Source organism: Crassostrea angulata, chromosome 9, assembly GCF_025612915.1.
Source record: "Crassostrea angulata isolate pt1a10 chromosome 9, ASM2561291v2, whole genome shotgun sequence".
Classification (NCBI taxonomy): Eukaryota; Metazoa; Mollusca; class Bivalvia; order Ostreida; family Ostreidae; genus Magallana; species Magallana angulata.
The window spans coordinates 30,683,273-30,699,105 of record NC_069119.1 but is presented as its reverse complement, the minus strand read 5'-3'; the positions used below and the strand labels follow the sequence as shown (position 1 = coordinate 30,699,105).

The 15,833-nt window shown below is 32.1% G+C and overlaps 2 protein-coding genes across 2 annotated transcripts; both read right to left on the bottom strand.

Annotated features, from left to right (window-relative positions):
- Window positions 1–5,371: 5,371 nt before the first annotated feature.
- On the bottom strand, window positions 5,372–8,058 carry LOC128162769 (tripartite motif-containing protein 2-like). Its single transcript, XM_052826147.1, has 2 exons — window positions 7,986–8,058; window positions 5,372–7,613 (listed from the first exon to the last, which is right to left on the bottom strand). The coding sequence occupies exon 2, from the start codon at window positions 7,611–7,613 to the stop codon at window positions 5,877–5,879; it is 1,737 nt and encodes a 578-aa protein (XP_052682107.1). The 5' UTR covers window positions 7,986–8,058; the 3' UTR covers window positions 5,372–5,876.
- Window positions 8,059–11,766: 3,708 nt separating this feature from the next.
- LOC128162773 (uncharacterized) lies at window positions 11,767–15,150 on the bottom strand. Its single transcript, XM_052826150.1, has 2 exons — window positions 15,088–15,150; window positions 11,767–13,601 (listed from the first exon to the last, which is right to left on the bottom strand). Exon 2 carries the CDS (start codon window positions 13,599–13,601, stop codon window positions 11,868–11,870), a length of 1,734 nt encoding a protein of 577 aa, XP_052682110.1. The 5' UTR covers window positions 15,088–15,150; the 3' UTR covers window positions 11,767–11,867.
- Window positions 15,151–15,833: the final 683 nt, after the last annotated feature.

The following is a 15,833-nucleotide window of genomic DNA, read 5'->3' as shown; positions in this document are numbered from 1 at the left end:
AAACGTTAAGCAATGTGTATCTATGCTTAAAATAAAACAAAAGATAGACAGATAGGCTGTAAAAGATGTTTTACTTGTATATTGAACCTATGTAAACAAACACAGGGCACGAGCCTTGTTTACATGACAAAGAATTGTGAGCCCTGTATCTTGCTTATAACTCTACGAATGACTCTCAAATTTTATGTGATCATTAGAAATGCATATCTAAAGCATTGTAGATAATAAAAACATAAATATTGAATTTGACTAAAATCGTGACCATGCCACTTTTAAGGATTTTTTCAAATTGCTCAAATGGTTTTTGTCGTTGGCCTAATGTTAAATGCACACGGTGATCCAACATAAGGAACATTGTGGGCCCAACAAAGGTCGAATGACGTCCTGCTATGTGGGCGTTCTGTTTTGTATGCGTAATTTGCATACAAAACAACATGCAGAAACTTTTTGATCTTTTGACAACAGTTTTGTTCAGTTTTGGGCAGAAACAATCCAGTTCAAGTAATGTTTGCATTAATATACAAGATGGCCAGACATCCCCTTAATACTAGTGATATTGAGGTCACTTTAACGAAAATTGCACGTTTGATACTCGACGACTTAAAAGTTTCAAAAAAGGAAATGGATATTGATAATGATTGTGAGACTCTGTCTGCTATTTGAAAACAACCGAAAAAGATTTAAGGGCATGTGTAAAACAGCTTGGTGCTGGTAAAAGAACAGGATAACTTTTTTAGGAAATTCACTATTTTGTGAATATTGGGTTTAAAAAGTCGAAATATCTCTTTATATAATGTTGAGGGGGGGATATTTTGGCAAATTCGTAAGATAATGGAACATTCATTTTAACCCCTTAAATAAACTGCAAAATATATGACATATCGAAGTGTATTCAAAACTATTTTTTTATATTTTTCAATATTTTTTGAATAACCATAGTTTATTGGCAGTTAATTTGAAATACTAATGAACTTTACATGATCTTCATAAATTATCAAAAGAAAAATTAATATTCATTTGATTATAAAAAAAGTCTAAGATTTATTTATTTTTAAAATCAGCAAAAATATTATGTACAGGGACCAGTGTTTCAGTCCTAATTGATGATGAAAATTAGTGATTCTTTTAATAAGATTTCTGTCACTTATTATATTCCTTGCATTAATTAAAATGTAACTCTTTTTGTTGCATAAAGTTCACTGAAAAACAAGCATGATTTAATAACAATCTCAAAAAGGAAATAAAGATTTAAGACGTTTGAGCTGTTAGTATTCAGATTAAGACTTCTGATTTTTTGGACTCAAATACATTTACAAACATATTTACTCACATGTACTGGTATTTCTGGCAATGCCAAAAGAACAGTTAAACTAAATAAGGGTTTAGGATCCTGTGACATTTCTGGTAAAGAAAATCGTAAGTCGTTATAAATTATCACTATGTGTTGAAGGGAAAACCCTTTCTTTGGCAATTTTGATTCCATATTTTGATCAGCTTATATCTTTTGGAATTCCAAAATCTAAGACATATAATTTATAATTACCTAGATTACAGAAATGGGTTTCTAAGCTAAGAATAATTCATGTTTGTGTTCTCAGGGTTCTCGGTCTTTTTATATTACTTAGTAAAATTTATTTACTTCTGATTTAGAAATCCTTGTGGTAGAAGGATACAGCGAATATGAAGTTTGAGTCAACTAAGACTTTGCATCGCCGGTTTCCGATCTCAGAGGCTTCAGATAAGCAAATTGAGGCCACGCGACTTATCAGCTCAGTTAAAAGCAATAGCTGTGAAACAGATGTGAGTAGCAAGGTGCAGCAATTTTATCACACCCACAATCCAACTTGCTGTTCTGCTCTTTGTGATTGTGTCAACTGTCCTTTAAAGCTGGAGTATATAATGTTTATTATAAGAAAAAGTATTACTTTTTTAACATAATAATTCTGCTGTCAAAAACGATACAAAAAACAAGTACTTTATGTGTTCTAAAATCGAAAATATTTAACATTTTCTACTGGCGTTTGAAATTGTATGATTCATATGGATCATTTTATTTTATTTACTGTTTCTTCTTTTTCTTTCTCTTTTGTTGCTTTTAAATCAATAAAAACAAAATATTTTAAAATGTGTTGGATACATGTTTTACATTGTGTTATTTGTATATTTATTTATTAATATAATAGAACATTGTAAAAAATTGAATAATATACTTGTCATTTGCGATGATAGGATACCCGCAAGAAATACATAAATGCTGTAAATAGCTGGCAATATTTCAATGAAATAATTTAAACTTCTGTAAAGATTTATTTAGTTCATTACAAATTTGAAGCTAAGTGGAAGCATAGGCTTCAAATCATCTAGTATCTGTTTATAATGACAACAACTGACAGTAGTTAATGAATCATTTTATTTTTAGTCAAGTAAGTTGAACTAAATTAGACTTAATAATTGACTTCAGTTTTTTATATCGCAGTATTTTGTAGTGTACAACGTAAGGAAACAGGGCACAGACATTTTATTTATTTCCACAAAAACAAAATCCCTAACATATGGTTTTAAGTATCAGCAGAGTATACATATATTTCTTGAAATCGGTGGACTTGGAAAATTTTCAAAAAAGATGTTTTCGTTTACAATATAGTTGTCCAAAATTTTGACTTTTACTGCATTTTATTATATTTTTAGATAGGTCATTTAAAATTTAATAGAGACTAATCTCTAACATTATTTACATTTATCAATATGACAGTTTGAAATCATGAACTATACCCCTTTGTACATGTAGTTATAAAACGGATTTAGCAAAATTATTTGAAATGTTTTTTACAGAATAGATTTAAGTATTAAAAAAAACAAAATGATATGTAAGTTTGGTACTTAAAATGAAAGCAGCAAACCTTACCTGAAGAAATTGCAAAAAAAATCAGATGTTTCTATTTGAGAGTAAACACACAAAAAATTTGCACATAAAGGAAAAAAAGCATCATTTGTTTTCTCTCTCTTTCTTCCTCAGAGTGGCAGATTGAATACCAGTAAAACGTAAGTATTCCAATGTACATGTATTCCAAATGTCATGTAATAGAAATTTAAGCAACATCTGCACACTTTTTCACAAAGTGAATTAAATTCAGCCGCACATGTTTAAAAGAATGATTTTCTAAATTAAACTACGAATAATGAATTCATACAACATCTGCAAACTTTGCAGAAACTGCCATTTTATTACAGAAAGCACCACTTTATCTTTACATAAATAATAGATATTATTCAAACTCAGTGGTAATGTACATTAAATGAAAATTGCAATTACATTGGCTATCAAGTATTGAAAAAAGAGATATGAACTATTAGTCTACATTCTACAGGTATAATTAACATAGATCCAACCGACCCAGTCTACCTACTTCCCGGACACACCCAAGCCCAAAGAGTCTGACACAGTACAAGCAGGTCTGTAAATTAGTTTTGTAAAATCGATTGAAAATCATACCAATTAATCAACAGAATCAGTTGACTCTATCCAAATGATTATAGACCGATAGTCGGCAACAATTTGAATTAAATTCTTTAAAATTGGACACTAAATGTTATCATAATGCCATACATTGTTTAATTAATTCAAGGGGGCTATATTCTGCAATCAAGAGTCTTTAACGTTTTTAAAGGACTGCAAACGATAGCATTGTCTAGCCCCCTAACTAAAAGTCATTTTTTGAAAGTCGTCTAATTAAAGTTATTTTTTATAATGATGTAAACTTTTATGTATATATTCATTAAATATAAATGATTTGGTCAAACAAAGAGAGATAACTCTGTATTTTGGGTTAAAATAGCGCATTTCATAATAGAAAATAACAAAAAATGGTAATGTTTTTAAAACATCTTAAAGATATTTAATATCTGAAAGAAATTCTGAAATATTTGGATGTAAAATGTTGGCGGGAAACGGGCGTTAACGTTCGCTGTTCTTTGTACAGTCACGCAGTTTACCCAAAATTCAAAACAGACTTATGGGTCTACATGCTTTTTCAACTGAAAGTGCTTTTTTATATATTTTTATAATGAACCATAGCACCAAATACAAATTTATTCTATTAGAATAAATACAATTAAATTAAATATAGAGAAAAAAAACTTGCAATTCCATCACCTATTTGATATTTTGAAACTTTTGCACTAATTAAAGCTGATTTCAGATATTAAAGATTCAACATGCAATGGGTTTATTTAAAAGTCTGAACCTTTTACTCAAATTATAACAGATTTGTCCAAAAAATCTTATAAATTCAGAAATTCAAATCAAAAGGATTGGGTCAATGATATAAGTTTTAAGATATTGCATGAAATAAGTTAATTTATGTTTTAAAAAAAGGAAGTTAATTTTTTCTTGACTTTCTTGATAAGAAATATTTCTAGATAAAAAATTGTTAAAATCTGTTTTTGGTACAAAATGAAGATATACAAATGCTTAAAATATCTGGAAGTTCGGTCTTAGCTAAAAATAAGGAACCTAGATTTACCGTACTCTAAATATTGTCGAAACTCTCTAGACTCGTTATAATATAACATTTCTATTAAATGCCTTATTGAATATAGTTAATTTTGCATTGTTTAAGATAAAAATAAGACGAGAATTAATATATCATGCTGAATTTTCCAGACTAGAAGTGATCCAATATGTATATTCAAAAGCAGAGGAACGAACCTCTTTAAAATATAAAGGTGCAATCTGCATGTGCACTTATTTATTAAAGATTAAGTGGTATGCTTTAGTGTTATCAATTAAAGAGGTATACATATATTTCAAGATTAAAAAAAAACACAGTTTGCAACAGTTTTCATTTCATTTGATACAAAAGAAAACGTTATGTATAGTACATGTATGAATTTATTAAACAGATAACAATCGATTAAAATGTGAAATATTATAACCTTACCACACCTAGGCCTCTTGGGCCCCGAGTATTATGCAATACAAAAGTCACATTTTAGGAAAAAACTAAATGTTTGGTATCATATCCATGAAGCACTCTACCAAATTGTGAAAATCATTGTCCCTGGGTCAGTGATCATGCCCAAGTGAAATTTATTAAATTTTAGAAAATCCATATATATATAATCCAAAATGACTGAAAGGTGATATCACACAGTATAAATAATCAAAAAAGAAAAAGAAAATGAACAGTTCCAAAGTTTCTATTCACTAGCGCTTTCTGGATTTAGAAACTTTGGAACTGTTCATTTTCTTTTTCTTTTTTGATTATATATATATATATATTTATTTATATATATATATATATATATATATATATATATATATATATATATATATATATATATATATATATATATGGTAAGATAATCTATTTCTGCTATTTATTTGTTGTCCATTAACAAATTGAAATTTTTAACTTCATTTTCCCTGTTGCAATACAATGTATGCCTGTTGTGTGCATTATTCATGAAACTGAATATCAAAACAGATTTACTATCTAAGGCCAGCAGGTCTCTTTTTACAAAACATTTAGTTAATGACAATCTCTGCCCCCCCCCCCCCCCCCCAAGGCCAGTGTGGGCCCATTTTTACACACCCTTAAAAAAGATCTTCCTCTGAATGACTTCAATACTATAATTTATGTCATATACATTGTGATAAAGTGTCAATTTTTAATCGTTCAAAACATATCCCACCCAGGGTATTTTTGGGGGCTTAGAAGGGGCTCAATGTTAATAAAATGAAGATATTAGTAATGTTTATATACTAGATTGTGCAGATATTTTTGCATAAAATATGCCTTATAATTCCATTTCATGACTTAATAGTTTAATTATTTATGTAAACAATATCATCATGTTGTAAATGTAACATTTCCTCATCGCTGTAGATACTTGTACACTGTCACCGTGTTGGTGCCATATTGTCCCACAATAAGATTGTTCTCGTCATCCACACACAGACTACTGGGACGCCTTTCAACTTGGTGTGCGAGTAGTAGACACAAGAACTGACCGTCCTGATCCAGGAGATGAACTGTGTGACTGTAATAATCACACACCAGGATGTGACGAAGGGGATCAGTACACACTCCCTTGGGATAAAACTTTGACCCCTGACCGGTATAGGAGAACCTGTGTTGTCCTGATTTATTCACCACCACTACAGAATCTCTGTATATATCTGATGTACAGATATCACCATTAATGTTTTCTGTAATGTAAAGTGGACCTTCAAACAGTTCCTGTCCTTTGTTGTCTCTCTGTATGTTCTGTATTTCTTTCCCTGTCTTGTTGTACCTGGTGACTTTAGCCTCTTTATCTGTATCCATCCCCACCAGTATGTCCTCGTTGATGTGAGAAGAGTGTATACTGATCGGTGTCCAGTCTCCCGTTTTAATGATTTCAGTGATTGTATTATCCAGTGTTATCCTGTTGATGATATTGTTGTGTTTGTCTGTATAGATCAGATCCCCGTCTTTTGTGACTGTATGGTAGCCTTCATTTCTGTAACCTTTGGTTTGTATATTCAAGATGTGATTCCCCTGTAGATCTGTTTGGACAAGGTTGCCATCATCATCACTAACCCAGAGTCTGCCTGATCTACCCAGTGATACATGAAATACACGATCAACACCTGGTACTGTGTACTCCCTGACCTTGGTGACAGATGAAGACAGAGACAGTGTTTGTTTCACGTCAGATTTCTCTCTTTCCTGTTTCCAATGTTTCCCCGTAGGTTGCAACTGTGTAGAGGAAGTTTCCGTGGGTTTAATTTTTCTGTTTTCTGCTTTAGTATCAAGAATTGTTATTCTACCCATTAGTTTGGCAACATCCCCCTTAGTATAACGGCCAGCAGTAAATTCTGGAGGGACTGGTTTGGTGGTCTCTGGTATGGGTCGGATTTTAAAGTGTTCAGAAAGTGGGGAAATGATGGGATTATTTTGAAGTTGAGTAGAGGACAGGTAGTCATGGAACTTTTTGACAAGGTCCTCAAGATAAGAAATGTATTCTTGGTATGTTTTTTCTTGATTCTGAAGTATATCCCTTAGTGACTCTTCCATTTTGTTGAGTTGTTCTATGTTATCTGAAGTCACTTCATCTACCAGTGTTTTTAGAGACTTGGCTTCATCCCTCATGGAAGATCGTATGCCATCCATGATTGTCTTTATTTCTGTGGCATCAAGTTTTATTTTACTTTGCAAATCTTTTGCCGTTGGCATGAAGTATGCTTGAATATTTTGGACTTCCTGACGACATGCTATAGATTTTTCTGTATAAATTGTCTCCAAGTCGGTAAAAGAATGGCCCTTGTGTGCAGGCATTGTAGAACACTTGGAGCATAAAGGGACGTTGCATTCGTCACAGAGAATGTCTATATTTCTAGTGGGGTGATCCCTGCATTTCTCCATTGGAAGTTTATGTTTGCGGTCCCGGTAAGGAACAACTTCATGGTTCTTGGTTTCTGGACTCTTCTGATGTTTGTCCTTGCATTGTTCACACATGGGTTGGTGACAAGGATTGCAGTAAAACAGACAGTTCCTCTCACAGTCACCGATGCCACACACCAAATAATGCTGGGCTGTGTCTGGTATTTCTGATTCCAAAAGTGCCATCTAAAAGTAATAATTGTTAATGTATTAATACTTACTTTTGCAAGAGTGTAGAGATTCAAATATTAATTAAAACAGTAGTTATAATACCAGTAAATTTGTAATGTTAATATGAAGTAGTATATTCCGAACAGAACACAGATATTCATGTACAATAAAAGAATTTTATGTACGATAAAAAATTTCTATATTATTTTTAGTTTCCAAATTTGACCATGAAGGAGGTGCTTATATACCATGTAGCAGAAAAATTTAATCATGGCTGATTGATATCATGTCTAGTAATATCTTTGGATACGATTTTATATGCAGATCATCAACTGCTATAGGTGCTGTTCTATTTAACACTATTTAAAAATATTTGATTCCACTTACTGTGTAACTAAGATAAGACAATCCACAATTCAGTTGATATGTCTAGGATAGGCAAATGGAATGTCGATTCAAGTGAGATTTAAAACGAGATTTTAACGAGAGCTTCTTTTAACTTCCTGGTTGTGGATAAAAATAGATTTAAATCTCACCTTGTTGTACCTGTCCTAACAGGTGTAAACAGCTACCTGTCAATTTTAATGCAAAGTACCAGTACTAGCATTGAGCTGTAAACATATTGTGCACAATTAATTTTTCTATAAAAGATATCTATCGTGAAATGTTTCTTGTTAACTGAAACATAGAAATATTAAACAATATCTTATTAGATTAATTCCTTTACATAGACGCAGTTGTTATACTTGACTAGTGATATGAACTCAATATTATCCAAAATGGGTATTTTCAACGAGCTTTTTAGCTTCGTATATGATAAGTCCATCAATATTGAGAAAACAAATGGTATGGAGACTCTCCCTACTACGATTTTAATGCGTGTGTGAAAAAGCTGTGGGCAGATCAAGATAACTATTGTATTCTGAAACATTATATGGAATCTCACAAATTGACCCCCCCCCCCCCAACCCAATTTTGTGGATATTACACTGATTGACATTCTTTGGAAACTTACCAATTGCTCCCCTCCCTTGTGTTGAAATTGCACGAAATAACTTAAAAAAATGCCTGGTATAAAATAGGGCAAACTATTGTGGCAATGAACGGAACTTTTATTTAAAACCCAAGAACTGGAAAATATAAAATTTATCAATTTATTTGTTAATTATATGCCATTAATCAGCTGCGCTGATGCGATTTATAGATCGTTTGCCGAAATACTTTGATAGAAAGAAGCCTTAAAGACCATAAAATAATATCGTAAACATGTATGATCTAAATAAACACCGATAAAACAGAATGTATATTGACAGGTCATCTTTAAAATTATAAGTATGATATTTTTGGAATAAAGATAACCACGTCATCCCTCATCGTCTGAAAGTTATAATCCGGAGTCCGCATAGCTCTCCCTTACAGATAGGAGAGGATCGTACATATTGGCGGTGGTTTGTGACAATGGTCATCCATTAAATACTAAGGTATATATTGGACGTGATAAAGATGAGTGTTAATTACCAGAACAATTGGATTGACAATTGTAAAAACATGAAAAAGCTTATAAATCTTGAGAAAAAAGAAAAAGCAAACTTATCGGTGATGTTGTCACAAAAAGGAGTTTGATATCGCTGTTAAATGAAATAAAGATTTAGAAACAAGACGCAAATATTTTTTTCGTTGATTAAAAACTACCGTTTCTGGGTTATATTTAAGCTTCAGGATTACTTCATACAACATTGTTGTGTAAACCAAATTTTGCTTAGCGCATCCATGGAGGAAAGGGATTCAAAGATCCAAGCCATCTTTCAAGGGGAGAAAAAAAGAATTAGAATACCGGTATTTCAAAATTCTTCTCCAAAATCATTTGATCGGAAATTCTTGTATGGAAGCATCCTCGGATAGTTTAAAAATCCTGATTCCTGGGGGCATGGTGATAATTGTGAGACTTGTGGTTAGGTTACTTCTAATCATTGTTTTAGTATAATGCTCGCAGATCAACTAAATCTAGACCGCTAGGATGTGTACTGGTATTTCCTCCTAAAAGTCTCGTACTATACTACTGGACTGCATTTTACAAAAGAACTTACGTTGTAGATCTCTTCAGTCTAATTGAATGTTACAAAACATACAAATTGTATATAAAACAACTTGTTTCAAATATTTCCATTTATATCAAGTACGTCTACATAGTATCAAGTTGAAACAATCGGTAGCTTATTAAAATTAGCTATTTCAAATTTGGTCACGAGTTCTTTTCTAAAACGCAGTCCTGAATGATCTTTTTTTCTTAACACAAATAAAACATTTCTGTAGGAGGAAATTTTATTCAGCTCATATCTTGAGCTAAAAGCTAAAAAAAATAAAATAATGGTAATAGAAAAAAAATGAAATAATGTTTAAAAAATATAAATTTTTTTTACTGTCTGACAGTACACAAAAAACACAGAAATTAAAATGAAAATTGATTTAAAAACTGAAAATTTTATTTAGCCATGTTTTTTTCCTAAACATTTTAGGCTTCAAAAATGGTTTAAAATCACTGATTGCAGTTTTCCTTTTCTTTATTATTTATATAAATATGTACATATACAAAGGAAGTTTCATGAAAAAATGGGAAAGAAGAAAAAAAGGACGTCCATCAAAATTTTTCAGTCTCGACGAGTCTTGGTCAAGATGGAGATTATATATTTAGACTATGATTATTTTGCTTACTTGTTCAACATTAAACTAAATTGTTTATTAATTGTTTTTATTATCTATTATTTTCTTTATTCAACAAAGAAAAATTTCTGCTTTTTCCTCTTGATTTTGAAATCAAAATTTCCCAATTCTTGTGTGTGTTCGGCCCCAACTCTAAATATCTTGGCCTTATTGTGCATTGCTTCTGTTGCCTATGCATTTTGTGTGTTAATCAGATCTTTGTTGCATTAATACTTATAAATCAATCGTTAAAATAAAGATAAACACAAAAAGAAGATCGGTGGATAAGGCGTGTAAAATGTCCATACATGGTCTGACAAGCTACTGAAAAATTAAAGTATCAATAAATCTGATATTTTTTTTAATCATTTAAAACAATATATATCTAACAAATCATTGATTTTTAACCTATAGATATGTTCAATGCTTGGAATATGTTGACTCAGACAGGCGTATACTTATCAAACACTGCAAATACTGTCATTTTTTAGAACTTCAAGGCATTTTCTTTTATAGAAAGGGTCTGTGCACCATATTTTTCTCATGGTCTAAATAAGGTCTTTTGGAAAACAAGCCAATTTCAATTTAAAAAAACGTGGAGAGATGGTCCACTTTACATCAAAATATCATTTTTGTTCGTTAATTCGTGGCCAAAGTCACACATGATATTTAAACAGTCCACTTTGTTGTGTCTGAAATGGCTCAGTGGTTACAGTACCTGACATAAACTAACCTTATTTACCTAGGGTTTTTATGTTAGGGGTTCGATACCACCAAAATTTTAGACAATATTTTTTTCTTATATTTTGTAAAAATATTAAAAACTGACTATAGTTAGAAATTGCGCTTTTGCAAACTTGTATTAAGATATATTTGAAAAGATTTAATTGGGAAAAAATAAATTCAAAATCGTTTTTCACTACTAAACCGAATGGGCATTTGCGCCATCTTATTCCCCCATCTTCTTTGGTGAGTAGGGCTCTAAATTAATTAAGGAAGATGTACATACATCTTGTACATTTGAGGATAAAAATGTAAACATTACTTGAACTGACTTGTGTCTGCCAAAAAGTGACCAAAACTGAAGTCAAAAGATAAAAAAGCAACAAATATGAGGTTTTGCATGTTGTATGCAAATTACACATAAAAGAACAGAACAATGCCTTTTGTAATTACTTAGTTTTGAAATACTTACAACTTCCAGCTGCAAACTTAAATTGAATATTAAAAAATCTTAAATTTAAAAAAGTGAAAGAAGATCATTGGTGTGTACTCTACAACGATATGATGAGAAAAAGATTTAAGCCTGTCCATTTAAGTTGTAGCGTTGTCTTAAACTAGTTAAGGAGGTCAGTTTTTGGCACAAACAAGTCAGTTTAAGAAATGTTCACATTTTGGTCTACGTGTGTACATGATGGCTGTACGCCCCTTGAATGGTCTTGTAATTTTTTTGTGGGGGGGGGGGATTAATAACTTTATATATATAAAGTTTGTAAGGAGTCATAAAGCTTCATAGTATAATGATGCAAGTAAACAGTATCATCATGTTGTTAGTGTAACATTGTATCATCACTGTAGATACTTGTACACTGTCGCTGTGTTGTTGTGTTTTTGTCCCACGATAAGATGGTTCTCATTATCTAAACATACACTATAGGGCTCCTCTATCCCTTGTTGTTGTGTGAGTAGTAGACACAAGAACTGACCGTTCTGATTCAAAAGATCAACTGTGCCACTGGAATAATCACACACCAAGATGTGACCCAGGAGATCAGTACATAATCCTCGGGGATTAAACATTCGCCCCTGACCTGTGTAGGAAAATCTGTGTTTTCCTGATTTATTTACCACCACTACAACATGTGTGATATAATCTGATGTACAGACATCACCATTGATGTTTTCTGTGATGTAGCTTGGATAAGTATACAGTTCCTGTCCTTTGGTGTCCCTCTGTATGTTCTGTATTTCTTTCCCTGTCTTGTTGTATCTGGTGACTTTACCCTTTCCTTCCTGTATCATCCCCACCAGTATGTCCCCGTTGATGTGAGAGGAGTATATGCTGATTGGTTCCCAGTCTCTTGTTTTAATGAATTCAGTGATTGTATTATCCAGTGTTATCCTGTTGATTACTTTGTTGTATTGGTTTGTATAGATCAGATCCCCGTCCTGTGTGAACGTGTGGTAGCCATATACACCACCACTGTTTCGTATCTTCTGTAACTGATTTCCCTGTGGATCTGTTTGGACAAGGTCACCACTACCATCACTGATCCAGAGCCTACCTGATTTATTAAGTGATACATGACGCAATTCATGAACACCTGGCACTTTGTACTCCCTGACCTTGGTGACAAAGGAAGACAGAGACAGTGTTTGTTTCACTTCAGATTTCTCTTCTACCTGTTTCCCTTGTTTCTGTATAAGTTTTAACTGTGTAGAGGCAGCCTCCATGGATTTTATTTTTCTCTTTTCTGGTTTAGTGACAGGAACTGTTATTCTACCCAATAGCTTGGCAACATCCTCCTTGCTGTATAGACCAGCAGTAAACTCTGGAAAGACTGGTTTAGTGGTCTCTGGTATGGGTTGGATTTTTAATAGTTCAGTAAGTGGGAATATGATGGGATTGTTTTTAAGTTGAGTAGATGACAGGTATCCATGGAACTTTTTAAGAAGGTCCTCAAGATAAAAAAGGTAATCTTGGTATGTTTTGTCTTGACCCTGAAGCATCTCCGTTAGTGAACCCTCCAATTTGTAGACTTGTTCTATATTATCTGATGTCACTTCGTCCACCATTGTTTTGAGAAACTTGGCTTCATCCCCAATGAATGATCTTATGCCATTCATGATTGTTTTTAATACTGTGGCATCAATTTTTATTTCACTTTGCAAATCTTTTGATGTTGGAATAAAGTATGCTTGAATATTTTGGATTTCCTCTCGACACGCTGCAGATTTCTCTGTATAAATTGTTTCCAGGTCGGTAAAGGAATGTCCCTTGTGGACAGGCATCGTAGAACACTTGGAGCATAAAGGCACGTTACATTCATCACAGAGAATGTCAATATTCCTAGTTGGGTGATCCCTACATTTCTCCACTGGAAGTTGACAATTGCGTTCACGGTAAGGGACCACTTCATGGTTCTTGGTTTCTGGACTCTTCTGATGTTCGTCCCTGCATTGTTCACACATGGGTTGGTGACAAGGATTGCAGTAAAACAGACAGTTCTTCTCACAGTCGTCGATACCACATTCCAAATAGTGTTGAGCTGTGTCGGGTATTTGTGATTCCGAAAGTGCCATCTAAAAGTAATAGTAACAATTTTGTATACTTTCATTATACAGTTTGCATATTTCTTTTTTACAGTTTAAACGGTTTATTGTCATTCTTAAGGTTCAAATACTTACTGTTGATCATTTAATCCTTTCTACTAAGTTAAAGGTTATCCTATTTATAGTTACAACTCTACAGGGAATGGTATCCATGTTGTCACTTTTGCTTAAGTTATAAATTAAGTTACCTGTCATTGGTTAAAGTTAGTGAATAGAATCCAGGCATATATAGGAGAGTGTTCGGTCAGTTTTCTTTACTTGGGTTGGAAAGTGATTACATAGTGGTAAGTCTCCTTTCTGTTCTTAGCACTTAAACCTCTAGGTTTTAAAGTTATGAATAGATCAGAGTTAGGTTTAGCATAATAAAGAATGATTTATGTAGAATTAGGAATTTAGGATTTAGTTCATTTTTGTAGGGTTTAAAGCATTTTTTATGATACAGATTTTCCTTGAGGTTTTGAGTGTAAGTTTAGATATGTTTTCCCTTTCCCAGTCCTGGTTCAAGGAGTTGTAGATAACATATTATTTTTTTTATAAGGAGGATTATATTAGTCATTAAAGGAACAAATTTGATATCTATAGAGTTGTAACTTGTTCCTCTTATATTATTATTGAATCAATTTTTAAATTCTATGGTGGCCCAGTAGGGATATATTTTGATATTGGCAATTATTTGGCATTTTTGCATTATCTAATTTTTTTATTAATTGTAGAGTTGAATTAAATCATTAAGTATCCATTGTAATATCAGTTCATTATAAATTCAGATTATCCCTATTTTCATATTAATTTTCACTTTGAGTACTTTTGTTTGTTAATTTTCAATTTTTCTATTATTATAAAATTCTTATTGCTATCTTTGACTTAAATCAACTCTATAAACATTAATAAATAGTGTTAAATCTTACTGGTGTTTTCATTTCAAGTGTTGACCATAGTTCAGGAATCCACTTATCTGGGTTGATTTTTAACTGAGCCAGTATTTGACATTAGAGTTACTTTGATCACAAGAGTTATTGCCCTTGTCGTACTGGTTCCGGTTTCAATACTCACTTTTGCAAGAGTGTAGAGATTAAAATGTAAATTAAATGATAATATAACAGAAGTTATAATACCAGTAAATTTGTAATGTTTTAACATTTAAAATATGAGTTAATGATTTTTAATTTGATGTTAATGTTAATTTATAAGTAGTATATTCCGAACCGACCACCAATATTCATGTACAGTTAAAGTATTTTAAGTACAATAAAAGTTTTCTATATTATCTTTAGTTTCCAAATTTGACTATGAAGCAGGTCCTTATATACCAATGGAGCAGAAAAATTTAATCATGGCGGATTGTTATCTATTTATTACTATTATCTAGTTTTATCTTTGGATTAGAGTTGGATGCAGATCATCAATTGCGACAGGTGGTGTTCTTTTACATAATAAAAAATTTGATTCCACTTACTGTGTAACTTAGATAACACAATCCACAATTAAGCTGATATGTCGAGGATTGGCAAATGGAATGTCAATTTTAGCGAGATTTAAAACGAGATTTTAACGAGAGCTTCTTTTAACTTCCTGGCTGTGGATAAAAATAGATTTTAATCTCACCTTGTTGTACCTGTCCTAACAGGTGTAAACAGCTACCTGTCAATTTTAATGCAAAGTACCGGTACTAGCATTGAGCTGTAAACATATTGTGCACAATTAATTTTTCTATAAAAGATATCTATCATGAAATGTTTCTTGTGAACTGAAACAAAGAAATATTCAACAATATCTTATTAGATTAATTCCTTTACAATAGACGCAGTAGTTATACTTGACTAGTGATATGAAATCAATATTATCCAAAATGTGTATTTTCAACGAGCTTTATAGCCTCGTATATTATAATTTCATCAATATTGAGAAAAACAAATGGTTTTGAGACTCTCCCTGCTACGATTTTAATGCGTGTGATACAGCTCAAGAAACAGGTCAGGAAAACTATTGTATTGTGAAATATTGTATGGAATCTCAGCAAATGACCCCCACCCAATTTTGTGGAAATTACACTGATTGACATTCTTTAGAAACTTACGAATTGCACACCTCCCTGTGTTGAAATTGCACATAAGTAAAAAAAAATTTGCCTTGTATAGAAAATAGGTCAAAATAATATGGCAATTAAATGAACATTAACTTAAAACCAAAAACTGCAAATCA

Coding starts and splice junctions, on each gene's coding strand:
- LOC128162769 (XM_052826147.1), bottom strand. CDS start 7,613: ATGGCACTTTTGGAATCAGAAATACCAGACACAGCCCAGCATTATTTG.
- LOC128162773 (XM_052826150.1), bottom strand. CDS start 13,601: ATGGCACTTTCGGAATCACAAATACCCGACACAGCTCAACACTATTTG.